The following is a 27,889-nucleotide window of genomic DNA, read 5'->3' on the forward strand; positions in this document are numbered from 1 at the left end:
CCACTCTCTTAGCAACTTTCAAATATATAATACAGTATTATGAACTATAATCACTATGCTGTACATTACACCCCTAGAAGTTACTCATCTCATAACCAAGTCTGTACCCTTTGACCAACATCTCCCCATTTTCTGCAGCCCCTGCCCTTGGCAACCATCCATCTATGAGCTCTGCTTTTTTAGATTCACATAGAAGTGAGAACATATGATGTTTGTCTTTCTGTGTCTGACTTATTTCACTTAGCATAATGCCCTCCAGGTCCATCCATGTTGTCACGAAAGGGAGGATTTCTTTCTTTTTTATGGCTGAATAACATCCCATTGTATGTTTCACTTCTGGGTATATATTCAAAGGAAAAGAAATCATGATCTCAAAGAGGTCTCTGCACCCCCGAGCTCACTGAGGCACTAGTCACAATAGTCATGACATGGAAACAACCTGAGTGTCCAACAATAGATGAATAGATGAAGAAATCAAGACTTTTAAAACAAGTTCTGTGAGTGTACCTCTTTGTTCATGCTAAAGATGTTGCCACTTTCTCTGATTTTATTGTATTCATTTTTAATTTATTTATTTTGAGAGAGCAAGAGCCGAGGAGAGGCAGTGAGAGAGGGAAAGAGAGAATCCCAAGCAGGCTCCCCACTATTAGTGCAGAGCCCTACACTGGGCTCGATCTCACAGTTTGTGAGACCATGACCTGAGCCAAAATCAAGAGTGGGATGCTTAACTGACTGAGCCACCCAAGCACCCCACCATTTTCTCTTATTTTAAATAATATATTAACAAGCATCAGAAGATTGGCTACATTTCACACTTAGCTGAAGGACACACCCACATCCAAAAATTAACTTTAAGAGAATCTTTCTTAAAAATAACATTTGAACAAAATTATAATTAGTAGATGTTATTGTACAGTGCAAGAAATTATAGCCAAAGTTAAAAGAAGAAGAAGAAATTTTCAAGGTAAGAAAAATTTAAGATTGGGGTGCCTGAGTGGCTCAGTCAGTTGAGTGTCCAACTCTTGATTTCAGCTCAGGTCAGGATCTCACAGTTGTGAGATGGAGCCCTTAGGCTCAGCCCAAGGAAGACTGCTTAAGATGCTCTCTCCCTCTCCCTCTGCCCCTCCCCCACTAGTGCGCGTGTACAAGCTCTTGCACTCCAGCGCATGCACGCTCTGTCTCCCTCTCTCTCAAAAAAAGAAAGAAAGAAAGAAAGAAAGAAAGAAAGAAAGAAAGAAAGAAAGAAATTTCTTTCTGTTTAAATGTCTAAACAGAACTGCCTATATCTCATTTCCTGATTTTAAGAAACAGGAATAATTTTTTTAAAGCATTCTTATTTGTACTGAGTTTTAGCCTCAAGGACAAAGGGTTGTAGACAGATGCTAAAGGTGCTGATGGCCATTTGTGGTGGCTGCTTTGTGATCCCATGGTCCTCTGGACGAAAAGGAACTAGGAGAGAAAAGAGGAGCTGCTGTATACTTCCCCACCTAAATTAAATTCCTTCGTAAGCTAATAGGTTTGTGTAGCTCTTCTCTGAGAATTGCTGTGATATTGTGATTTATAATAAGAATTACATTATTTAGTCTGGCCCTGATTCTGGCTCAGAGCTTCTAAAACCCTTGGAATTTCCTAAGCAAGGAAAGTGCTTTTTTTTATGTTAATCAAGTGACTTCTGGAATGCACCTAAGGTTAAGGGCAGGTTGCCAGGAGAACTAACCATGTAATTAGACTGTTGGAATTTTCAGTCCCACCTCACCCCCACCCCCTTCCTCCACCTCTAAATCTGGGGGAAGGGAGAGTGGCTGGAGGTTGAATCTACACCCAGTGACTAATGATCTAATCAGTCATGGCTATGTAATGAAGCCTCCAGAAAAGCCCAAAAGGACTGGGTTTGGTAGAGCTTTTGGTTTCGTGAACATGTGGAAATCTAGGGAAGAGTGAAGAGGGCATGGAAGCTCTTCATCCCTTCCCCAAGTCTTGGTCTATTTATTTCTTCCGTCTGGCTGTTTCTGAGTTATATCCTTTTATAATAAACTGGTAATCTAGCAAGGGAAACGTAGCAAATTAATGGAACCCAAGGAGGAGGTTATGAAACCTCTGATTTATAGACAGTTGGTCAGAAGTACAGGTACCCATCTTGGCTTGTGACTGATGTCTGAAATGGGGGGAGGGTACAGCAGTCTTGTGAGACTGAACCCTTCACCTATGCTATCTCCAATAGGATCCGATGCTATCCGATGCTATCTCCAGGTAGATAGTGTCAGAATTGAGATGAATAGTAGGACGTCCAGTAGTATCCCGAGAATTGTTGTTGGTGTGGGGACGCCCACCCCCATGTTGGAAATTCTCAGAACACACATAAGAATTGGCCCTCTAAGAACATTTACTAAGTTGGAATTTCCTGACAACTGACCAGTGGCACAGCTGGGTAAGCAGTTCCCAGCTCCCACAGTAAGCAAAGGCTTCCGGGTAATGAGGTGCTCACCTTCAGCAGAGCCTGCAGCCACGGCGAATGGAGAAGATCGTACAAGAGACACACTCCATTCACATCTCGGCTATAGAACAGATTCAGCTCTTGTAGCACAAGCCTCAGGATCTGGGAGAGACCTGGAAAAGGGCGAGGGCAGAGATGGGGTGGTCGGTGTGGGTGAAGAAAGGCAGGTGTAAGTATGAAAGACAACTCAGACAGCCGGGATGTGCCCTAGTGACTATGGAGGAAGGAGATGATGCTGGATTTAAGGCCAAAGACTCAGGTTTCAAGCCCTGTTCTATCACTGTGTGAGCTTCAGAAAGTCACACAACTATCTGAAAACCAGTCCTTGGGGCAAAATGAGAATATGCTAGCTTTCCCACTGGGTGTTGCTAGCTTTCCCATAGGGTTGTTGGGAACATTAGATGAAATAATAGATCATAGTATATACAGATGTAGGGTTTTATGAGAGCAAAATTGCTTTCCCTTCCCTACTTTTATCAGCCTTTGGTTTTTTCCAAAATTATCTAGTTGTTCTCTGGATCTTCCTTCTCAAATTCATACATAGTCTTTGTCTTCACCCTTTTTGAGAGTTCTTATTGAAAATGTGATTGAAAAACTTGGTCCATAGGTTTTTAATACAAATCTCAGGATTCCACTGATTAAAGAAACTGAACAGATTTTAGTGAATGCTTGATTTTTTTACAAATAGAAACTATTTATTGTAGTGATATCTTGAATGTGAACAAGTTGTGAAGTTCTAAGTTTAAATAAAACACTGGGAGATTAGAGAAAAAAACAGGTTCTAAACTCACTATGCCAATTTCTTTCCATCCTGACTTGAAAATTGCTTACACTCATCACTAGTAGGTGTAGTAGGACACTCTAAAGTGTACAACAATGTCCTTATAAGGATCACAATAAATCTGGGGCACTCGGGTAGCTCAGTCGGTTCAGGTTCCAACTCTTGATTTTGGCTCGGGTCATGATCTCACAGTTCATGAGATGGAGCCCCAAGTTGGGCTCCATGCTGACAACAAGGAGTCTGCTTGGGATTCTCTCTCCCTCTCCTCTGCCCCTCCCCTGCTCGCACTCTCCCTCTCTCAAAAATAAATAAACATTAAAAAATAAAATAAAAAAGAATCACACAAAATCTATCAGAATCCCTTTCCCTAAATTTGATCTCATATTTAGAATGATATTATAAGGCTTTTCCAGTCTAGAAAGGAGTCCTGATACCACATACCATTCTCTGGATTGGTGGCTGTAGAGGGCTTCATGTCCTTCTTGTCTGGTGGATCTGTGCCTGGTGGTGTGTCTGGTGGTGTGTCTGTCTGTATCCCTCCTCCCTGCACAAGCTTTCAGAAGGAATTCGGAACTGGGAGCAGACCAATAGCTCGCAGCACACGGCTCACTCAGTCATGCTGGCCATGCAGCTCTCATGCACTGGAATATATTTTCAATAGCATTTATATTGAGCAAGTCAAGCACTGTGCTATACTCTGGGATCCATATCAAAGAAAACACTTGCCCTGTGGAGCTTACTCCCTAAATTAACCCCTATGAGAGAACACTACAATTTCATAAAACAGTCTTCCCACTCTTCTCTTTTTTTAGCAAGTGACAAACAAATCTTTGTTTCTTTCCCTTCTCTTTGCTAAGTTAATTTTACCATCCTTCAGAGCCAGAAGAGGCTTCCCTGGCTTGACTCCACTCAGGTGCCCTGTTCTCTCTCACTGCACCTATAGTTCTTCATGGTACTGATCATAATGGCAAGAGTCATGGCTACTCCTGAGGCATAGTCTCAAAGGTTGTTTTCTACGTTGCTTTCAGAAGGTTTATTTTCAAGAAAGAGAAACACAATAGTGGCAAAACAGGGTAGAAATGTATATCTTGCTTATGTGAAAATGTAGAGGCAGAGAAAATTCAGGACTGGTAGGGCAGCCTTGCTCCATGAAGTGCTCAGAGAACGGTCTCCTTCTAGCTCACTGCTCTGCCAGCCTGGGGTGTGGTATGGTTTTCATTTTCTTGTTCCAAAATGGTGGCTGGAGCTCCAAACATCACTTCTACATTTCAGCCAGCAAAATGGGGATTAAGAAAATAAGGGCAAAGGGGTCATGCTCACAACTTCAGAGAAGTTGCCTTATATGATGAAAAATCACCTGGTATAATTTTCAAACACCTCACTGGACTTTGATGTTGCTCAAAACAACAACAACAATGACAACAACAACAACAACAACAACAACTGTATAATTACCAGAGCCTAGAACCCAACTTTTCTTTACCTATAAACACAAAGTATTTTTGCATAATATACATTGAATTTTCTGAAATGGTATTACTGTAATTGAGAAATGAATTTGCTTTGCTTGGACTTTATCAAGTTGCTCACTATTTCAGAAAATCATGTCAATAGTGCTAAGGCTGCTCATACCATTTCGGGTATCACAGTGACACACCACACTATCTGCCTTTATCTGTGTCTGCATTCAAAGCTGCTGCATCCTGGTGGATTTTTTTTTATAGGTGCAAACATGTTATTTCATTATATATAGTGATATATATGGTGTAGTGATATTCCAGATTTGTATATTGAAATATACAATGTCTTATTGACATTTATTTAACGTCTCCTTTTTATTATTCTTAGGACATGATATAGATGGATTTTCTTTTTTTGAGGTTGTGTGTAAGTAAGTGTCTTATTTTGGGTTTCCCCAGAATCAGACACAGACAAAGATTCTAGTGGGATGATTGTTTGGAAAGTGATCCCAGGAAACACCAGTAGTAGAGTGGGATATTAAGACAAGGCAAGGGGAACGCTGTCGACAATAGCCAAAGTATGGAAAGAGCCCAAATGTCCATTGACGGATGTATGGATAAAGAAGATGTGGCATATACAGATGTGGCATTGTGGTACAATGGAGTACTACTCAGCAATCAGAAAGAATGAAACTTTGCCATTTGCCAACTATGTGGATGGAACTAGAGGGTATTATGCTAAGGGAGATTAGAGAAAGACAAATATATGACTTCACTCATATGAGGAATTTAAGATACAAAACAGATGAACATAAGGGAAGGGAAGCAAAAACAACATAAAAACAAGGGGTACAAAACATAAGAGCCTCTTAAATACAAAGAACAAACTGGGGGTTGCTGGAGGGGTTGTGGGTGGGGGAATGGGCTAAATGGGTATGGGGCATAAAGGAAGACACTTGTTGGGATGAGCACTGGGTGTTATACATAGGGGGATGAATCACTAGAATCTACTCCTGAAATCATTATTGCACTATATGCTAACTCAGATGTAAATTTAAAAAATTAATTAAAAAAAATAAAATGTGAACGATGACATTTAAAAAAAAAAAAAAAGGCAAAGCAAAGGGAAAAAGTCAGTGAAAGGTGTACCAAGCAAGGAAATCCTTGGGAAAATATGGGACAAGACAGTGGGGATATTTATACACCAACGCTGCCAGTGATTGGTTGGGAGCTTTTCCTAGAGAACATTACTTCTAGTTCTTCCAGCCTGCTACATGCATACTTTCAGATAGTGAGTATAGGTGCTGGCAGTTTGAAGTTGGCCTGGAGCAGGGGGTTGGGGAGGGCGCCTGGGTGGCTCAGTCCGTTAAGCAGTTAAGCGTCAGACTCTTGATTTTGGCTCAGGTTGTGATCCGATGGCTGGTGAGTAGGAGTCCCGTGTTGGGCTCTGCACTGACAGTGCATAGCCTCCTGGGGATTCTCTCTCCCTCTGCCCCTCCTCCACTCATGCATGTGCTCTCACTCTCTCTCTCTCTCTCTCAAAATAAATAAATTAAACAAAAACAAAAACAAAAACAAAACTCTCTCTCTCCCTCTGCTCCTCTCCCCAGCTGGCACTTACTAAAAAAAATAAATTAAAAAATTAAAATGATGTTGGCGTGGAGTGCACCAAAATTGTAAGGACCAAGGGCATGTGGGTAGGGCACCAACAGTATTTACTAAAGTAGGAGAATAAAGGGTAAATCAGGATTCTTTTAAAGGAGGATTTCAAATTAGTTGTTAGAGACTGGGATATTGCATCTGATGTGGTTGAGAACTTCTGTCCAGAGTTTAGACATTGTGGGGTTGAACCAGGGAGGCCATCTAGAAAAAGATCATTATAAGGTTGTCTCTAAATTCCAAGACAGTGAGAACAGCAACACGGAAAGCTGTTATGAGATTTTAGACAACTTTCCCATGCACATTCTTTCCCAGTCACACTAAAGTATTCTAGTTTGCTAGATTCTAAGAAAACCTGAGATCAACATGTTTCGCCACGCCCACCACCACCCACCCTGCCCAGCCCCAAATGAGTTAGGTTAAACCCTGTCCTTTCCCTGTATTCTAGTTTTTGAGCCTCTATTGAATCACTTAGTTCAACATGTGCATGTATGACTCACCTTCCTCCCAAGATGGGAGCACGTTTAGGGTAGGGAACTGAAAAGAAAGATGGAGCATCTTCCAGAGAAAAATCAGAGCAAACAGATGGGTCTGGTACCAAGCCATCATATTCAGGCAACTGCTGAAAACGCTACCCGAAGGGTGCCTCACAAATTACATATCCTTAGAGAGGCAGCGCAGATTAACAATCCAACTGCTATTCATGTAGGGTGGACCACATTTCTTCCATATTTGATGCCCAAAAGACAGTGTGCCAAACTAGACCTATCTATGCAGCAGCTGGGGGTGCTAGACAGTGCAGTCCTGAGATGAACTTACTGTGAAGGAGATTTACAAATAAACTGTGGTTTCTGTAGTCGTTTGATTAAGAAAGCTTCCAATAAATCTAACTCCAGTGTTGCACAGATAACTAATTGATATATTCTAAAAAGCTCATGTTGACTAAAATCTCCTCACTCATGGAGGTATAAACAGTAATTTTCATCTCCACAGCTTGGGTGAATTCTAAAAACGTTGCTTGCCTGGTCGTTGCTAGGTTCCCAAGACAAATTTGCTATGGACGAATTGTGTTCCCCCAAATTCAGCTGTTGAAGCCCTAACTCCACTGTGATGGTATTTGGAGATGGGACCTTTGGTAGATGATTAGGTTTAGACGAGCCCCCATGAGGGCATTAATGCCCTTGTACAAAGAGACACCAGGGAGCTTGCTCTCCAGTCAGTCTCTCTGCCAGGTATGGACACAGCGAGAAGGAGGCTCTCTTCAAGCCAGGAAGAGGGGTCTCACCAGAACCTGCCCATGATTGCACCCTGATCTCAGATTTCCAGCCTCCAGAACTGTGGGAAAATAAATCTCTGTTGTTTAAACCACCCAGTCCCTGGTATTAGCCCAAGGTAAGACAAAAATTCGTAGAAAAAAACTCAGAAAATGGTTTTCCCTCTCTTTATGGCTACAAAAACTATTGTGACACTTCAGTTCACAGTCTGCTTTGCAATTCTCTTACACATTAACCTGTTCAGTGTCCAGCTCCTGTGTGGGTCATGTCTGCAGAGGGCCTGGAGAGTGGACCTCATGCTTTCTGGTTCACTGCTAAAGCCTCAGCACCTGTAACAACACCTGGGCTGTTATTTCCAGTTGTTGAGAAGCAGAAAAATAGGAGGCCAAAATACGGAAGTACAAGGCTGATACCTTCCCAAGCAGTTCAAGAACAGCTGGGACGTTAGTCCTGAGGTGGGAGCTGCTGGACTCCAAAGGCCTCCCCTTCCTCTCTTCCTCAGCTTGGCTATATTGACTTCAACCTCTTCCCCTACCAAACTTTGAAATTGGGGGCCGAGACCTTGGGAGATCATCCAAAGTTAACTTTCATTTTTCAGATGAGGAATCTGACATTCAGAGGGGGTATTCAGTAGAGCTCACAAGTAGTAAAATCAAAAGGTTTCCTCTTTTGTTTCCAGGACTAGCCCTGAAAAATGCTAGTAACTGGCAAAAGACTACATAATGCTTCTCCCTCGCTTTTTCGTGACTTCTGGACCAACTTTGTAGTTAGAACTTACTTATTTCTGCTGTCGTGAGAACGAGAATTCTTGATTGAGGCTGCAAGTAAATAGCCAACCATATGCAATTCTAGACTAAATAAGTAACAGAGGAAGGAGCACCAGTTCTTATTAACTGAGAAGCTGCATTAGTGTTATTGACTCATAAGGAATTTGCCTCAAATATTACTTTAAAAATCAGTATTTCCATGAACCTGAAAAAATGTAGTGATTACTATTAAATGCCATTCCCTCTACCCCATTAAGCTCATTTTTCAAAATAATGCTTCCTAGTAGACCAAACCTGAGAAAGCACTTGAAAACTTTGTAAGTAATGGCCCGTACAAAAATGGCCCAGCTTCCCCAGGGTCAAAATGCTGTTGGCTAGCGCTAGGACAAATGCTCAATTTTACTCCGTCTACATGACAACTCACTATTCCATACTTAAGACATGGTTTCCCAAAGCAAAATCTGCTCTTTCAAAATCACAGAATTCACATGATTTGGGTTACAATGAAACCAAACTGTTTGAATTACATTACCCAGAATTTTCTTCTTAGTTATTAAAAATTAACAGAAGCACATTTATAGATCTCTTCTGGTAACCGAGAATCATTTGGCAGAGTCTCTCACCTGTAAGACTGCAAACATCCAACGTTGCTCCTCTCCAGAGAAATGCTTTGGTAGAAAATACACTCGTGGGCTATTAGCTGCCAAAGTCACCTCACTGTTCTAGAGAAAATCTCTGCACATCCTCTTTGATTTAATCCACAGAAGCCTAACCCAGCCTAACCACTAAATTACTCCTAAGCTTCCCCTGTCACAAATCTTTAAGCATTCCTTGTACTGAGAGGTGTAACATACCATTTTCAACCTTCGCATTGATACCCTCTCTCAAAATGGCAGCACAGTTAACACCAAAAAAGTTTATTTTTGTTGACTATAGCACGATAACAGACACCCCACAACAGCATCTTATTTTTGTAAGTAGGCTTCACGCCCAGCATGGATTTCAATGCAGGGACTGAACTCACCAACCCGAGATCAAGACCTGGGCTGACACTTTACTGAGCCACCCAGGTGCCCCCAGACAATAGCATTTTTAATGAAAGAAAACAAAAAAAACTGTGGAGATACCAGAGAGTAAGCTGATCTTTAACCTGATTTCTCATGTTATGGTGAGAAAATGATGGAAGACTGTTTAGCCAATAATAATGAGGCCTATAAAAAAGTAGTTCCTTCTGGAAGTTTCCCTACCAACTGACTGTCCTGAACTTAATAGTTATCCATTCTCTATCTCAGACTGGAGTTACTTCTTTATTTGAAAATTTTATATTGCAGCAAGGGGTTGGTGGGAAGCAGATATCCCAGAAAAAAACGAAAGAAAGGGTACTGCTGACATCAGAGGATAAAGACCAAATGGCCATTGTCAGAGGTTTTTCAGTCCCTTTATTTGAAATTAAATGGGTAGCTTCCCTTTGCTTTCCACTGTTGATGAAAATACAAGCAGAGAATGTGATACATCTGTGACTGTTTTGAGCATACCATATTTTATCCTACACACCTAATTTTATTAAGTTTTCACTTTCAACTCATTTTTTACTTTATGATGTTTTAATGCATAACCAAGCTATGATATTCCATCTCTGGCAGCAGCAGTAGGAAAGAGCCATGGAATTAAAGTTAGGGAAGTTCTAGAGTCCCAGCTCTAGCAGTGAGTGAATCCCAGCCACTCCTCGTCTGCAAAATCAGCGGGGCTAATGCCTGCCTCACAGGGCTGCTGTGAGCATTCATCACGCATGTGAAAGATCTGTAAATTGCTGCACAAGTGCTAGTATTTCTATTTAGAAATAGTGGCCTGGAGATTTAGAATTGAAAATTTATGGTTTTAAATATGCTATCTAAAAGGTATATAGTATGAAGTAACTGGCCAGTGTCACTCAAAACTCCAATAAAAGGATGATTTAAAACATGTTTTTCTTAGAATTGAGCCAGTCTACCATAATTTTGAGAATTTCTCAGTGGGTCTCAAGTCTTCGTTCATTTTTACAACTATCCCTGTCTCTCTCTCTCTTAAGGGGTCAAGGCCTTCAGCAGATTTGCCTTTAAGAGCCAAATGTGGAATCTGTGTGTTTATTCCAAAATCAAAACAATCCCTAATGGAAATGCAAAGTGCTTAACATAATCAAGTGTTGGTCCTTTTCCAATAATGGGTAGCCACCTTCTGAGACAGAGCAGCGGTGACATGGACAGGCTTCTTGAGAAGACATTACAACTGGGAGGTGGGCTAACTAATGCCTAATATTTCCAACCAGAATTTTAAACATCTTCTCTTCCCTTACCCGAATCTGTTTAGGAGAAAAAAAACAAAACAAAATAACCAGTGAGAATCAAAATATGCCTTTTATTCAAAGAAATAATAGATTTAAGACCCCCGCCCTTGGGGTATTAGGATCAGAAAGTCAATTTGTGGTCAGCAAAAGTGGTTATCATAATTATAAATTTATGTTCATTTTAAAGAGAGAGATCTCTAAAACCCCAGAAGGACCTCTGAAGCCAATACAAAGAGTCATGAATTACAACTTGGGTAAAAAACAAACAAAAACTAAGGCTGGGTTTAAGTTTTTAGGCTGCCCTGGGATGCCTGGGTGGCTCAGTTGCTTGAGCATTTGACTTCAGTCAGCTCAGGTCATGATCTCATCGTGAGTTCGAGCCCCAGATTGGGCTCTCTGCTGTCAGCACAGAGCCTGTTTCGGATCCTCTGTCCCCCTCTCTTTTTGGCCCTCCCCTGCTGGTGTGCTCTCTCTTGATCTCTCTCTCAAAATAAATAAACTAAAAAAAAATTTTTTTAGGATGCCCTGTGTTATTTCTTTTGCAATCATAAAACAACCTCATAGAGATGAATGTCTTTTATTATGAAAATTGCTGTTACATTACAGCCAACATTCCAAAACAGTATTTTAATAAACACGTCTTGATTATAAAGTAGAGCAGAAACCATGATCCTTTTTCAAAACTGATTAACATCTGCTGATGTTAACATAAATCTGGAGGACACTCTGTATGCTCACCATGGTGTGTAGGAGATGAGATGAGGAAGAGCACCTATGTTATTCAAAACAACTACTAGTGTTACTAGTACAGTGTAAACCAACCATTTACAATAGGACATTAAAAAAAAAAAAGGTAAAAAGCAAAACACTAAAATGTTGAGGTGTTACAATACTTTTGAGATGGGAAAAGCCAAAGCTTGTTTCCTTTTTTCTTCCCCTCTGTGAGTTCAGTCCGAGGTAGAGGGAAGAATGCTAGATCAAGGATGGGTGCTATTTCCCAGAATTTAGTCCTGCTCCAAAACACAGCCCACATGCAAAAGCTCTTCAGGCTCTCATTCACAGGCCTCGGAATACAGCATTTGCACATGGACAAATGAGGTTCCATAGCAGCTCAGAGTCAGTGTTTGAATTCCAGTGTATTCACTCTGTAGCACTGTAAGGAATCCAAGAACAAATTTCCTATGTTCTTCCTAATCAGGAGGCAGAAGACTCCTATTTAGATGTGTTCCATGGGGTCAGGGTGCGATAGTCACTGCATAGAACCTCTCCCATCATGAACACTACCTAGTGGAAAAGCTTAGAAAAAGTTAAAACTGCAGTTTTAGAAGGTCCTCTTCCCCCTCCTTCAGCAAAGAAGCATGATGCACACGTGACTGCAAGGAATTCCGGAAGGCATAGTGTGGCTACAATAGTTTCAAGTACCATCTGCTCCTTGCAAAAGGGCCTGGGGTAACTGCAGGCAAACCCGAAACTCAAAAATATTTATTAACTTCTTTAATGTAAGAAGCTATACTGAGAACTTCTCTTACGACTTCATGTAGCTGGCATAGTCTTTACTGTAGGAAGGGATATCCTCTTTTTCCAAACAGTAAATGTGTGATATTTTGGGAATTTAACATAGGCGAGGGACTGGTTTAATTGAATCCTATGTCCTTTTCATTCCTCCCTTTAAACCATACAGTCTTTTTTCTGGACTCAGAGCTATCACCATTAGTAAGGCTCAGAGGTAACAACCAAAATAATACAACGTCCTAATTTCAACACCATTCTTTTTTGCCACTACAGGAAGATGCCAGATGGTGCTAAACACCCTACAGATAATCCAGTTGTCAGGCTGTTCTGCATCCTAGTTAAGCTTCTCACGCTGGATCTGGTAGTAACACGCCTGAAAAAAAGTTCAAAACAATTTAAAATTTACTTGGAAAGAAATTACACAAACATAGCAATGCACAGGAGACTAAAGAAAGGAAATCTTTGTTTAATACTGATAGCTCCAACCAAATCAGTTGGTTGCTTTCTTTTTCCCTGTTTTCTAGTCCCCATATCCAATGTCTATTTTGCCTAGCTGTAATTAGTGGAGATAAAATTTTGCACACTTTCTAATTCTCAAAACAAACTTTTTACAAGCTGTTTAATATTCTTCAATGAGTAGAAATACCTTAATTGGCTAAGCCACTACTGACCAGACATTTAGAATATGCTGATCATTATAAGGTACACAAACAACTGTAATCAGAATCATCTAGTAAGTTTAAGAAACTGCAAATTAAGGTTAAGTATCATTCCAGACCCAGTGAGTCAGAATTTTCAGCAACAACTTTTTAAGAAGCATTCCCAGGTGATTCTGAAAGTATCCAGGTTGGGAGTTACTCACACTACAAAGAACACCTCAGCCAAAGCAAACACAATGTTGTCCATTCTTTAATTCCTCAGAATAAATCCCCAGGAGTGCGTTTACTCAAACTCAGAGAACATTTTTGATGTGGCTGATATCAATGTTAGTAACAAAAGTTTTCCAAAGGTGATTATTATTTAATCCATTATCAGCAATATGGGAATAATTCTGATTTCGCTATACCCCTACTAGCACTGGGTATAATTTTAAAACATCTTTGCTAATTTAGTAGGCACAAAATGGCACCTTGTTTAAATCTACAGTACTCTGATTCTCAGTGAGGTCGAGGATATTCCTACATATAAATATACTAGTTGTTTCTCCCTTGGTGATATATGAGAAATGCTCTTCATAGAACATGAATACTAATAATGTAAATCATTGGTGGCCACTATTTTCCCCAATTCCACCACCCTTTTCAATTTAATAGAAATGTTAATGGTATTTCAGTTAACCCAAGCTAGAAACCTGACATTAAGTTCTAATTTCTTTTTCTCATTTTAATTTGCCTGTCTTTCCTTCTCTCTTCCTTTTGCTTAAAAATCAAAAAGCATCTATAGTTTGCAATGCAGGTGATTCTGGCCTGATTCTACCCTCCCTCCAAAACAGGTAATAAGCTATCCCAGTACTTTAAGCATTTATTAAATAATTCCTTTCTTTTCTATTTTTGTACTGATGTTTCCATTTTACATGTGAAATTTTTATTATAACACTGCCTTTACAACAGCTATCCCTTCTATTAGAGGTAATGTCCATCCTTGTAACAGGAACATACTAACTTAATTATTGTATTTTTATGAAAGTTTACTAACTGGCAGAGTGGGTCTAATCCTTTTTTTCAGAAGTGTTTATGCCATTTTCAATTTGTTGTTCTTCCAATATACACACAGAATTATTCTACCAAATTCCAAGAAAAATCAAGGTAGGGAACTAAAATTACTTCCAACAAACCCTAGACTACTCGTAGTAGAGAATCTCATTTGTAACACACTGGTTACAGTAAATACATGGAGAAAAAAGAAGATACAATTCATATTCATTACATACATATTGCCTTCTGTGTTTTACCTCATTTCCATTAAATAACTAGTGCCAGATACTTTTGGACACTAAGAATCCTTTCTGTTTCTTTTCTAGAGTTACATTTATAAAGATAGTCTACCTTTGTAAGCACTTGTAATGATTTGAATGGTCAATTTATAGGGAAGATTGGGTAATGTGCTTTAGTATTTTGAAGAAGAACTGATTCTACTTTTAATGTATTATATTTTAAAATATTAACAATATGTACTCTAAAGGCATTTAATGATTGCATTAAACCTCTGTATAAAGAAGACAATGATTAATGATAGATATATAATATGGCAAATTAAGGACAGATTTTAAGATTAAAAAAATTAAATATCACCTATACTTACCTTCAAGGTGGTGAACATTATACCCTGTTCCCCATGCTGAAGATACGGGTCCATCAGATCCTCAATGAGGTGTACCTCGGAGCCTAAATTCCTAATCCTGCCCAATAAGATAAAGATACTGAGTTACTCCTATTTATATGTATATCTTCCTTCTGAATCTATGTGAGGGAAAATAAAGAACACCTCACCATACTGAAATGGGTAAACAGAATTTTTTTTTTTTTTCCCAGTAGGGGAGCATATTACTGTCATCAATTCAGAAAAAGCACTTGTTAAAATGAGTCACTGTAATAAAGTCAGAAAAGGTTGGTCACCTGGCCCGTAGCACCACATATAAGAAAACAGGAAACAAGTCATCCATGGACCATAAAAAGTCTTCCTGAAGTGATGCCAGGACACTCTGAGAGATCTCTTCAAAAGTCTGCTGGATGACCTTAAGTTTGTCTGACGGGGTAAATGTCGTGCTGTTGTTATTTAAAAAAAAAAAAAAAAAAAAACCTATGAACTGCTTAATATTAAATATTGTTTGACAATATACCCTCCTGGGGTGCCTTAAATTGGACACTTCAGGCATAATGAGTTGCTGGAAGGGATGACCACTGTAATCCCACAGTTTTTTGAGAAAAGAAGCCTCCAACGATCTATGGTTCTTATGGAAGAATTCACTAAGTCATAGATTATCTCCTTTTACCCAGGATCTTATTTTTCTAATATATGCTCTTCTCTGAGTAATTAAGTTTGGTTAATTTCCATTTGGCTAAAGATGTGATTATGTAGATACATTTCTGGGTAGGCTCTCCACCTTTTTTGAAAATACAAGGGACTTGTAGAGTAAAAGGTAAGCCAAATGTCTCAAAACAGCCTTTTCTGATCTCCAGGCTGAGTGTGACACCATCTAGGACTGAAAGGAGCACTTAGAGCTTAGGTTAGGATAAGATCTCATTAACATTTTAATAGACTAACTACTACTTTGATTTATGTGATTTTCAGCAAACGAGAGATTACCTAATCTGCTGTAGACATTCTACAGCTGAGGCAAAACAAGCATCTTTTGTGGTTGGCAAAACCTGAAAAAAGAGAATTTATGAAAATCAAAGAGGAAAGCTGTCTTCTGCAGTAACAGTAAAAAATAACGGCACAGCACAATTCTTCAGTGAATAACTCATGCTTGGGTACTATTCTACCAAAGTAAAATGGAATTTTTTTGCTATCTTGAACACCCCACATCAAATAAAAACATATTTGCTGAGGACACTGAAATCTACTATACCTTTTTACTCTCTCCAAGGATTGACAAGGTCATTGGCCAAAATTTCCTACAATAGAATCCACACTGTTAATACAAGTTATTACTTAGGGCAGATTAATCCCCGTAAAAACAGTTGATGGCTACATTGCCTTCCCTGTCCCCATTTAAAATAACTATTCCACAGATAAAGTGTTCTGGTTTTTTAAAAAATGTTTACTTTATTTGAGAGAGTGAGCAAGTGAGCACGGGTGGGGCAGAGAGAGAGGGAAGGAGTGGGGGAGAGGGTGGAGTGAGACAGACAGACGACAGACACAGAGAGACAGAGAGAATCCCAAGCAGGTTCCGTGCTGCCAGCACAGAGCCCGACACAGGGCTTAATCCCATGGAACTTCAAGATCATGACCTGAGCCAAAATCAAGAGTTGGACGTTTAACCAACTAAGCCACCCAGGCGCCCCCAGAGATAGTTTTAATAAACATTCCACAAGTAATTTAAGAGCTTCTATCTTGTCCCTAAGAGATCTGTCAATGAATACTACAATAACCCTATACATTACAGATATTACCACGTATTGGCCAAAATCTTTCCTTCACTCAGTTTTATCTCATTTTTAATGTGAAATTATTCCACTGAAAAAATTTACTTTCTGATTAAGGCTTGTTCACTTTTTTTTAGAACACAAATATATAATTAATGGTGCTGGGGTGATCAGCTTTATCATCGTACTAGAAGAAAGGATAATGTGTTCTCCCGGAATAACAAGAAACAATGCTCTACAACAAAGCACTTCTAAAACTTTTAAATTACAAATTGTACATGGGGAGGAAAGAAAAAGAAGGGAAGGAAGAACATCAAAGACTAAATACAATTAATTTTTTCTGAAACTATAAACATGTATTTTGTTTTAAAGAACAGCAAAATATCAGATGGGATAGCTAAAATTTACATATATATATACATACAAACATTTCATACACACACACAAATAAAACACATTCAGAAGAATAATCAAGATTTATACCCCACTTCAAAAATTCTCAAAAATAAGGATTAAATGTCACTATTTTGCTGAATAATAGATATGCAAGTAAGTGAATCAACTGCAAATCATAGATTCAATTAATAATGCTGTTTGTATTTAAAAAAATTTTTTTAATGCTTTTTGAGACAGAGACAGAGCATCAGTAGGGGAGGCGCAGAGAGAGAGGGAGACACAGAATCCAAAGCAGTTTCCAGGCTCTGAGCTCTCAGCACAGAAACTGACGTGGGGCTTGAACCCACAAACCGTAAGATCATGACCTGAGCTGAAGTTGGACGCTTAACTGACTGAGCCACCCAGGTGTCCCTCACTGTTTGCATTTTAAATTAAACCATTTGATTTTACTCGTAACTACTGTACTTACCTCTGCACCCCAAGGAAGCCCAGAAGAGCAATATCTGACTGTTTATTTAGTCGTAGTACACATTCCCAGTAAATGTCTTCCTCACGATCATTATCCAGAGCATAGAGCATAAACAGTGGTGGGTAGAGCCGAGGTAGTAGTACAGGAAGCAGTAACCCAGAACTTGTTACCACATAACTACAAAATATTGGAGAAGGAGAAGCATTCTTATCAAAATTGAATATAGAATCAAAGAGTTTCAGTTTCAAGCTGAAAGGAAGATGGGACATTTTGAATAAAGAAACAGTTTTAACATTATTCTGCATTTTTATCTGGAGATAACATGAAGAACTTACCTATGGCCCCAGAGTTTTATATCTTGGACCAACTGTGAATTCTTTTCATTACCTCAAAATCTAACTAAACCCAGTTGGTTTCCATTTTGAAAATGATTCTCTGTGGTTATTCTAGATGAGCATGATGTTACTTTGCTCAGCAGGCTCGGAGCCCAGTAACTCATGTGTGCACTTCCTTGGGGTTTGACTAATACAACTTAAGACCTGAAAGGGACCTCAGAGATTACCTAGTCCAGTCACATTATTTTAAAAATAAGGAAACTGAGATCTAGAGAAAACTCTTCCTTGGGATTCTTTGGATAGGATCACCCACCCTCTTTCTTCACTATCTCTACCCAACTCCATTTACCCAGGCTCTGGAGATTCGGATCTGGAATCTGATTTCCCAGTGCAAAAGGATTTCCTTTCGGTTGGCAGAGGAGCAGAGAGAGGAATTGTGCTGCCCTCTTCAGGAAGCTCAGGAAATAAGAATCTAAGGAATAACAAAACACAATTAGACAATTATACCTCTAGAATGTCTAAAAAGAGTAAAAATGCATTTCTATTATTTCATCTATTTAAAGACCTATGAAATCAAAATTTATATCAAGTAAATATTTTAGTTTCCTGAGATTCTTAACTGATGCTTCTTATAGGATAAAATTAAGACTGTAGCTAATGAATAATACCACTAAAAAATCTTCGTGTGCTGTGTTTTTTGGTTTTGGTTCTGAAGTAGGCTTTATGCCCAGCACAGAGCTCAATGAAAGCCTTGAACTCACGACCCTGATATCAAGACCTGAGCTGAGATCAGCTTACCTGAGCCACCCACGCACCCCATTTCTGTCTAGTTATTAAAAAGTGAGAAATTCTGTTTTTCTAACTGACAAATCTCATTTGAGGTCAATTCATATTGAATCTTTAAGCAGAAACAATTATTCTCAGGGTATAAACAAATATTAGCTGAAAAGGACTTAAATATTCAACATTAAGAAAAAATGAAAATCTAATCAATATAAACATTTTTAATGTTTTAAAATTCAAGTTGCTAAAAAATTTTTGCACATGATCAAGCTGCTAAGTTATGAGGACTTTTTTTCCTAGGTTTTGAATTTGCCCTAGATTTTATCTCTGAACTCTTATATGCAAATGATGAGCTCTACTATAAACAACTTTATTGTCCTCTTTACTTTCAGACCTAAACCTTGAGTCTTCAAAGGGAGTTTCCAATCTTCTATTTTTGTAGACTTATACCTTGCCCCTGCCTCTGCCCCTTATTTTATATTTGGGAAAACTAAAAAAGGTCAAAAACTTATCTTCATTATACCCATCTAACTAATGTCAGAGCTGAAACACTCCCAGCCACTGGTCTTTTTAGTGGATTACGCTGCCCCCTCAAATCTGAGACATTTCCAAATGCATCTATCAGTTTCGAAGCTAATAATAGAAGGAAGTTTTCTGAGACAAATTTATAAATTTTCATATAATTATCTCAATATAGTAATTACTTACTGGCTTAAACCCAATAAAGGATCTTGAATTTCACATATTCCAAATTTCCTACGTGAAACCCTTTCCAAAGATGCTCTATTTGCTTCCTTTCTTCCTTTTCAAAGTCTCTGCTCAGGTATTACCTTATTAGGCCTCCTGGAACCTCTGTTTAAAATAGCAGCCTCTTACCTCCAGCTCCATCTTTTGTCACATTTACCAACACCTGACATACCATATGTTTCCATATGTTCCACTAGAATGGAAGCCTATGAGAATATAGACATTTCCCTGGTGATTAGCGATGTCAAGCATTCTTTCAAGTGTCTATTGGTCGTCTGTATGTCTTCTTTGGGAAACTGTCTGTTCAGGTCCTCTGTCCATTTTTAATCAGATTGTGTTTTTTTTTAATAAAAGTGTTGCACATGTAAGTTCTTTATATATTTTGGAAATTAACCTCTTATCAGATATATCATTTGCCAATATCTTCTCCCACTCAGTAGGTTACCTTTTCATTTTGTTGATGGTTTCCTTTGCTGTGTTTATTGCATAAAGTAAAAACATGAAACATGTTTTCATTTTCATTAATCTATTTAAGGATCTGTGGCACAAAACCATTTTCTTGATGAATAATTTCTGTGATAAAGAGGAAACTTAATGATTCTTCACAAAGTTGTTGTAATCTCTAGATTCAGGATGAAGACATCCAAGCATTAGCATTAACCACTATTCCACAGTTTGCAGACTTCAATGAGAAAGATCTCTTACCTCACCAGCTGGAAAATTCGCTTAAGGTAGGACTTAATCTCCTTCACAGCCTCCTGCAATAACCGGCGATTGGCTCCCACACCCACATATGTCATTCTATAAACTGCAACCAGTGTCTCCACAAGCCTGCCCAGGGGGTGCAGAGGAGTGTCACAGGCCTGAACAGGAACGGGATCAATGAAGTCAATGACTAACAACAGAAACAGTCAACCAATAAATAATAAAACAATTTCATAAATGATAGACAACTTTCAAACTGGCAAGGACTAAACATTTGGATGAGAAAAATTCAAATACTTTTAACTTTTCTAAAAGAGTCGAGTCTACATATAGAGTAGGAATTCCTAATCTTAATCAAAGAATGCCTTTAACATCTTGGGAAAATAGCTTTGGATATACTGATAAATATAATTAAACTATAAACTTCACAAAAACAGATGTTACCTTTAAGAAAACTAAACGGCAGTTGATTATGCCTGAAAATACTCTTCAGTTCCCTTGATTTCTCTTAATACTCCTTCCTGCAACCCCATATTGATGCATGTCATACTTTAAATTGTAGCTAATCTTACAGGACTTGAGAAGGAAGCAAAGAGCATAACCATGGGGTGAGGGCAGCATGCTTTATTTATACAATCTCTAGTTTGTTACCAACAAAAATCAATTTTAAACTTTGACCCTTGTTCTCAAGAACCCTCTTGAGCACTTTACAAAACTTAAAAAGTTCTATCATCATGATACAGCAATCTTCATGTGAAAATGTGCTTTTAGTAGTTAGAGAATTAAAAAAGAAATACTTAGAAAGCAAAAATAGGATTAGAGCACCAATAACCTGTGAGCAGATTTGAATGATATACTGTGGTAGTTGTGTCATTAATTCATAAGACCGGTGTAATTTTGACTCTACCTTTATTAAATATTTCTTGATGTCATCATATTTCTCCACAGAGAAGGCACCAACATGCTGAGGAATGAATTCCAAACTCTCTAGTGTTTGAGTCTGTGAACGACTTAATGTCTCTGGACTGTAAAAAGACAACAGAAAGCCCATTATGTATTTCATATCATGAAAGCAAGAGGGGCGCCTGGCTGTCTCTGTCAGAAGAGCATTATGACTCTTGATCTCGGGGTCCTAAGTTTGAGCCCCATGTTGGGTATAGAAACTAAGTAAGGAAAGAAAGGAAGGAAGGGAGGAAGGGAGGAAGGAAGGAAGGAAGGGAGGGAGGGAGGGAGGGAGGGAGGAAGGAAGGAAGGAAGGAACAGAGACAAAAGAAAGAAAAAAAAAGAAAAGAAAAAAGAGAGGAAGGAAGGAAGAACAAACGAATGAACAAAAGCAAACTGTAATGTGCACATGAAACACTATCACGAAGTAAGGACAAAATGGAGTACCCAGTACAGTGCCTGGCCCAAATGAGCTCATAATAGGTAACTGACCTGCTATTAGATTTTTTTTAAGTCATTCCAGTGTCATTTAATGTTACTTCATACCAACTACAATTAATTAATGAAGATTTTGCTTTAGTATCAACCATGGTGTTAGGTGATACTATGTTAGCTTGAAGAGAAAACTGGTAACAGACTTGTTAATGACAAGAGAAAAATGGAAAATAAGAGAGGAAGGTGTGAGGAAAAAGGAAAACAAATGAAATGACAGCAGAAAAAGGAAAATGAGCTCAAGTAAGGAGATCATGAGGATGCTACAACAGGTGGTGAGGTAAGTACATAATGGGTAAAGGGAAGCTTTGAGCGAAGAGGCTATGATAAAACACATACTTAATAATCAACAGACATTTTTGGTAATGGTATTCTATTATCAGATTACAACCGATTAGAAATGATGTACATTATTATACTATTTTAGATAAATAAGACCTCTGTGGTAGCAACATGTTTTATTATATAAAAGTTCATTCACTCTCATTCCCTGGAAACACCCAACAACAGTTAACCAAGGTTAACTACAGGACCAAAGTCTCAATGTTTAAACTGACAGGCTCTATCAGTGAAGGTTGACCCTCTGCATCACACACAAGGGAAAGTCCACAGCTTTCATCAATCCTAGGAGTTTCCATTTCTTCTACTAATAGAAAGAATACAAGGCAAAAATTGTAAACTTCATGAATAAAACACTATATTCAGTTCCCATTTATACCAAATATAGGGGGGAAAGAACCCAAACTTCTTTCAATACAAAGGGATTAGTAAATTCTTTGGGTCCAAATTCCAAGCATTGCTTGTGGGAGTTACTGGCCAAGTTAAAGAATAAGGAAATATGTACAAAAGCAGACGGAGAGGGGGAAAAAAGGAGAAAAGGAGAACAGGGAGAAAATAAGAAAAAGAAAAAAGAGAAATGAAGAGGTACATCTATAATTTTTCTTTCAGTACTTCAAAATTGTTGTGCCACTTGTTTTTGGTCTCCAGAAGATACTGATGACAAATATGCAAGCATTTGAATGGTGGTTTCCCCTCTGTGTAATGCCCTTTTTTTCTCTAGTTGCTTTCATGATTTTGTTTTTCAATTTGACTGACATGTCTGTTCACGGATATCTTTTTTTCAGGACACAGGTTGCTCAACTTCATGAATCTACACATTTGTCTTTCACCAAATTTGGGATTGTTTCAACCATTATTTCTTCAAATATCTTTTCATCCTCATGATTTTTCTCCTCTCCTTCTGGGATTCCAAAGACACAAGTACTAGACTCCTTAGACCTCTGTTTATTTTCTTTTTCCATGTATTTTCTCTCTGTTGTTCAGTTTGGATAGTTTCTATTAATCTGTTCTCAAGTTCAGTGACTCTTCTGCTGTCACCTCTATTCTGCTAGTAAGTTCTCCTAGTGATTTTATTTTGGTTATTATATTTCTTAATTCAAAATTTTGATTTGGTTCTTCTTTATATCTATTTTTTTGCTAATACTTTTAATTTTAGTATTTGCTTCCAGGATGTTTGTGATTGCTCATCTGAGCATTTTTATAATACCTGCTTTAAGTTGTCATAATACTAAAATCTACGTTGCAGAGTCACTGGTGTCTATCATCTTTCCCAAAATAAGTTGGTGGTTCTTTGATTGCCAAGTAATTTTGGTTTATATTCTGGACATTTTTGAGTATTATGTTATGACACTTTGGGTCTTGTTTCCATCCTATGAAAAACGTTGACAGACATAACAGAGTACACATGGAAGGCTTGAAACTATTATCTTTAGAAGGATCTGCTTCCTAAATTTCCCTATATGGACATGAATTATTCCCTACCTGATAAGGGTATTTTGCTGTCCATAGACTATGCTAACAATGTGATTTATGGTGACTATCTGCTTTCCTTCTGGGACTGTGGAATTTTGGTAGTTGCTAAGCATAGAGTGCCTATGTGACCAGGCCCCTCCATTAAACCTTAGGCACTGAGTCTCTAATGGTTCCTAGGCAGAAAGACTGTAAATGGTGGCTGCATTTTACTGCTGGAAGGATGGTGTGCTCTGTGTGACCCCTCACAGAAGGGTGAGAGCATGGGTAGCTTGCACATGGATTCCTCCAGACTCTGCCTGTGTCTTCTTCTCTTATGATCTGGCCATAGCTCCTTACTGTGTTGCTGTAGTAACTCTTACCTGCATGACTTTATGATGAGTCTTATGAGTCCCTCTAGTCAATCACTGAACATGTAGGTGATCTTGGGAACCTCTGAAACAGCTGATATTTTTGATTCAGTCTTCTGTGGGCAGTGGTGCCAATGTCAGTTCACTTCTCAAAGCCTTTGCAGTTCTATTTAGGTATGTTTGTGAGCACATCACTCAGTGGTCACTCTGGGACATGGTTGAAAGTCTACCTATTAGCTCAGTTCTCAAAGTGTCTGGTCTGCTAATTAGGATCAAATCCACATATGTGCAGGTCTGGGGTGAGCCCAGGAGTTCATAACTTTACAGGGTTGTTTTGTAGAGCTCTTCTCTCTCCATTACCTCCCCAGCATTTTCTGGGTCCCCTGTTAGATCCTCAGGTCAGAAACTGCTCCCTTCTGTCAACATGCCACTTCTAGGACCAAGGGGTGGGAGGATAGAGAGAGAGGCCAGAAAAGCAATGGAATTCAGCTATGACTACTGCACCTGAGGATCCACCAGTGGAGGAAGAGGTTTCCAGTCCTCCAAGAGTTTTCCCTGTTCCTGGCTGCTCTAGCAAATCCCACTGCCACCCCTGTCCCAGAAGAACATGGAGGCTGAAGCATGAGAAAATGAAGAAAAAAAGAGAGAAAGAAAACCCATATGTATCTCCTCCACTCTATCTGAGCTTTAGGAGTCTCTTTGTTGCATCTTGAGCCAGAAGCAAAGGGTTTTTCCTCAAGTTATGTCTAAATCATAGTACTTACTTGAAGCTTTCAGGTTAATGGAATTCAGGGTGAGGGATACTGAAGTTAAAAAAACTCAAAACTAAAAAAAATACAAAAACAACTCACTTGGTACTTTGATTTCAGGTATTCCTCCTCAATATACTAGCTGATATTTACCTTGTAGAACAGCTGTTCATATATTGTCTGAGTTTTATAGCTGAATTCAGTAGAAGATAAAGATAGGTGTGTTACCCAGAACAGAAATACATCATTGAAACTTAAATTATATTTTTAAGTTAAATGTGGCAAGCCTTGACTACTTGTTAAGTTTCAACTTCCTACCATACTATGCTGGGCAAAGCATTCACTCACCTGTCTCTGTGTTGGCGCCGATTAGTAGTCAGGGCCACAGCAATATTGTCCCATGCTTTCCAAACTTCCCCTTGGCCTGGGTTATCACAGCCTAGTTGACGCCAACATTCATCAAAGACTGCTTTCCATTTCTCATCAGCTGACACTGCCAGGTTTCCTAGCTTCCTGCTAATAAAGTCACATCAAGCTTTTATTAATCTCTTGTGCAAAAATCCTAAAGAACAGAAACTTTCTGATATACAACTGGGAATGCTTCTGTAACACAACTGCCCACACTGATGGTGGTTCTATTTCATAAACACTGAAAATTTTTTAAAAATGGTTTTTAGCTACTTAATGTTTATCAGATACTAAGGTGTATAAATGGTTAAGTATGAAGCACATCAGAATTGACTCCTTTGTTTCTACATTTCCACATAATCAATTTTGTAAAACTGATTCCTGTTAAAACAAGGACTTCCTGTTTTTTGCACATCTCATAATGAGAACTGTGAAATGCATTACATACTGAATTCTAAAAATACTGAGTAACAGAAAACATATCAAGGTTCCATCAGAACAAAGAATCTGAGAATCTACCATAATACAAACACAAAGCTAATGCTGGAATCAAAAAAGGAAAATAAATATATGCCAAGAACCTGAAGAACATAACACACTTAGAGATAAAGATTTTGTTTTTTTCCCCTACATATGCAGAATATACTATTCCACTTGGTACATATATAGGCTTGGCTTTTACTTTTTAGAATCAAGTTGTATAGGGATTCCACTTAACAATGTTCTCTTCCAATCAATTTGGATACTTTTACCACTAACAGTAAAACCACTCCCATACACAGAACTTTTATTTTAAATACCCATGACTATAATCTAAGCCAAGACTAAAGATTCAGCTATCTGTAACAGTGGCAGTTGGTAATATAAGGAGGTTACATTTTGTTAAAAAATGACTTTAAAAATTTGTTCTGCATTTAAAATATTAAGCAGCTTTGATATAATCAAGACAACTCAAAAACATTTAATGATTAATCCACAATTAACACTAGTTACTCACAAAACTTTGGGTCTGTCTTTATCACTCTCATACAGACTAGGCTTGAAGTAAGTTCCGGTGATTTTTATCCCAGATCCCCATTCTCCACTAAAATAACCTTCAATGTAATCTCCATTTGGCATAGTCAGCGTTCCCTAGGTAAAGTAAAAGAAAATGTCGAATTAGAAGCAGTATTTCCAGTTTAAAAAATCAAGAGAAAAAAAAGCACCAACTGGTTAACATGTTCCATTATTTTTTATTTTTTTAGAGAAAGAAAAAGAGAGTATGCATGTGCAAGTAGGGAAGGGACAGAAGAAGGAGAGAATCTCAAGGAGGCTCCATGCCCAGTGCAGAGCCTGGTGTGGGGCTGGATCTCACAACTGTGAAATCATCATCTGAGCATAAATCAAGAGTTGGACGCTTAACCAACTGGGCCACCCAGGTGCCCCTAATACATTTTCCTTTTTTAACTCATTAGCAGTCCCCAGTTCTCTAGCCGGGGGGGGGGGGGGGGGGCAAATATACATACTATGCATCTCTAAAAAGATTGTATGAAAATAATCCATGGGTAAAAGAAAAAAAAAATCACTGAATAATTGGTAACATATTTTGAGCTGAATGAAATGAACAAACAACTTATCCAAATTTATCCAATCTAGTGCCCAGAGGCAAATTATAGCTATAAATGCCTGTATTAGAAAATAAGAAAGATCTGAAATCAGTAATCTGAAAGTCCACCTTATAAAATTAGAAGAGCAAACAGACCCAAAACAAGGAGATAACAAACACTAGAGCAGAAATCAATGAGATTTTTTTTAAAAAGAGAAAAATCAATGAAACCAAAATTTGCTTCTTTGAAAAGATACACAAAATTGGCACTTAACTAGATTAATCAAGGAAAAAAAAGACATAAAATTACAAAGTCAATGAAACAGATATTACAGCAATCTTACAGAAATTAAAAAAGATTAAGAAAAAACTAAGACAACAATTTTATGCCAACAAATCTGAGAACTTCAACACAACAGAAAAGTTCCTAGAAAGAACCAAATTGCCAAAACTGATTCTAAAAGAAATGGAAAATCTGACTAGACCAATTTAAAGAAAACTGAATTAGAAACTAAAAGTATTATCATAAAATAATGCTCAGGGCCAGATGATTTCACCAGTGAAGTCTCCAAAACATTCAAAGAAGAAATAATACCAAGATTTCACAAACTCTTTCAGAAAACAAAGGAGAAGGGAACCCTTCCCAACTCATTCTATGGGGCTAATTTTATACCAAAGACAAAGACATCATGAGAAAAGAAAACTATAGACCCTTATCTCTCATAAATACAGAGGCAAAAATCTTCAACAAAATATTAGCATTAAATCTCACAAATTATTAAAGTATTATATACCATGACCAACTATGATTTATCCCAGAAAAGCAACCAATACACTATATTTAAAAAGGACAAACATCACACAATCACCTCAACACACAGAAAATGTTCTTTGACAAAATCCAAGATGTATTCATGACAAAAACTCTCAACAAACTAAGAACAGAACTATCTCAATCTGATTAATCTATGAAAAACCTTTAACTAACATCATACTTAATGGTGAAAGATTCAGTGCTTTTCCTCTAATTTTTTTTTAATGTTTATGTAAGAGAGAGAGAGAGAGAGAGACAGGGCGCGTGCGCAGGGGAGGGGCAGAGAGAAAGGGAGACCAGAATCCAAAGCAGGCTCTAGGCTCTGAGCTGTCAGCACAGAGCCCGATGTGGGGCTCGAACCCACGAACCGTAAGATCATGATCTAAGGCAAAGTCAGACCCTTAACTGACTGAGCCATCTAGGCACCCCTTGATTTTCCTCTAAAATAGGGATTAAGGCAAGGATATCCACTTCTATTCAACCACTATTCTAACCACTTCTATTCAACATTCTACTGGAGAATCTAGCCAGTACCATCAGACAATAAAAAAAAAAAAAGAAAAGCCTTCCAGATTGCAAAGGAAAAAGTAAAACTGCCTTGATTTGAAATCAACATGATCCTGTATGCAAGAATTCCTAGGAAATACACACAAATACACACACACACAACCACACCACACCAAACTGTAGAAGAATAAACAAGTTCAGCAAGGTTCCAGGATACAAGAAAATACATAAATCAATTATATTTTTATATGATAGCAATATAAAATCAAAAAGTAAAATAAAAAAAAAATTCTCTTTACAACAGCCTTAAAAAGGATACTTAGGAATAAAGTTAACCAAACTTATGCAAGAGATACACATTAAAAACTACAACACATAGCTGATAGAAATTAAAGATGATCTAAATAGAGAGACATTTCATGTTTATGGATTGGAAGATT

General features: G+C 38.2%; 2 protein-coding genes across 6 annotated transcripts in view; both read right to left on the minus strand.

Annotated features, from left to right (window-relative positions):
* MPP4 (MAGUK p55 scaffold protein 4) overlaps positions 1 to 4,531 on the minus strand; it is a 38,195-nt gene extending 33,664 nt beyond the window's left edge. The window contains exons 1-3 of the mRNA XM_053203760.1: positions 4,460 to 4,531; positions 3,717 to 3,828; positions 2,486 to 2,607 (exon numbers count right to left, since the gene is read on the minus strand). Of these exons, the coding sequence (XP_053059735.1) occupies positions 2,486 to 2,607; positions 3,717 to 3,828; positions 4,460 to 4,531 (306 nt within the window). The remainder of the gene's footprint in view (positions 1 to 2,485; positions 2,608 to 3,716; positions 3,829 to 4,459) is intronic.
* A 6,788-nt stretch (positions 4,532 to 11,319) lies between these two features.
* The window catches only part of ALS2 (alsin Rho guanine nucleotide exchange factor ALS2), a 71,608-nt gene continuing 55,038 nt past the window's right edge, over positions 11,320 to 27,889 (minus strand). For 3 of the 5 annotated variants that reach the window (XM_027053312.2, XM_027053331.2, XM_027053302.2), the window contains 11 exons: positions 25,541 to 25,674; positions 24,484 to 24,651; positions 20,701 to 20,818; positions 19,794 to 19,951; positions 17,908 to 18,030; positions 17,224 to 17,400; positions 15,842 to 15,887; positions 15,577 to 15,638; positions 14,886 to 15,035; positions 14,572 to 14,668; positions 11,320 to 12,643 (listed from right to left, as the gene is read on the minus strand). In XM_027053312.2, coding sequence (XP_026909113.1) covers positions 12,605 to 12,643; positions 14,572 to 14,668; positions 14,886 to 15,035; positions 15,577 to 15,638; positions 15,842 to 15,887; positions 17,224 to 17,400; positions 17,908 to 18,030; positions 19,794 to 19,951; positions 20,701 to 20,818; positions 24,484 to 24,651; positions 25,541 to 25,674 — 1,272 coding nt within the window. In that variant the 3' untranslated portion in view covers positions 11,320 to 12,604. The remainder of the gene's footprint in view (positions 12,644 to 14,571; positions 14,669 to 14,885; positions 15,036 to 15,576; positions 15,639 to 15,841; positions 15,888 to 17,223; positions 17,401 to 17,907; positions 18,031 to 19,793; positions 19,952 to 20,700; positions 20,819 to 24,483; positions 24,652 to 25,540; positions 25,675 to 27,889) is intronic. The other 2 variants (XM_053215567.1, XM_027053321.2) reach the window with 1 other exon arrangement.

Source organism: Acinonyx jubatus, chromosome C1 (assembly GCF_027475565.1).
Source record: "Acinonyx jubatus isolate Ajub_Pintada_27869175 chromosome C1, VMU_Ajub_asm_v1.0, whole genome shotgun sequence".
NCBI lineage: Eukaryota > Metazoa > Chordata > Mammalia > Carnivora > Felidae > Acinonyx > Acinonyx jubatus.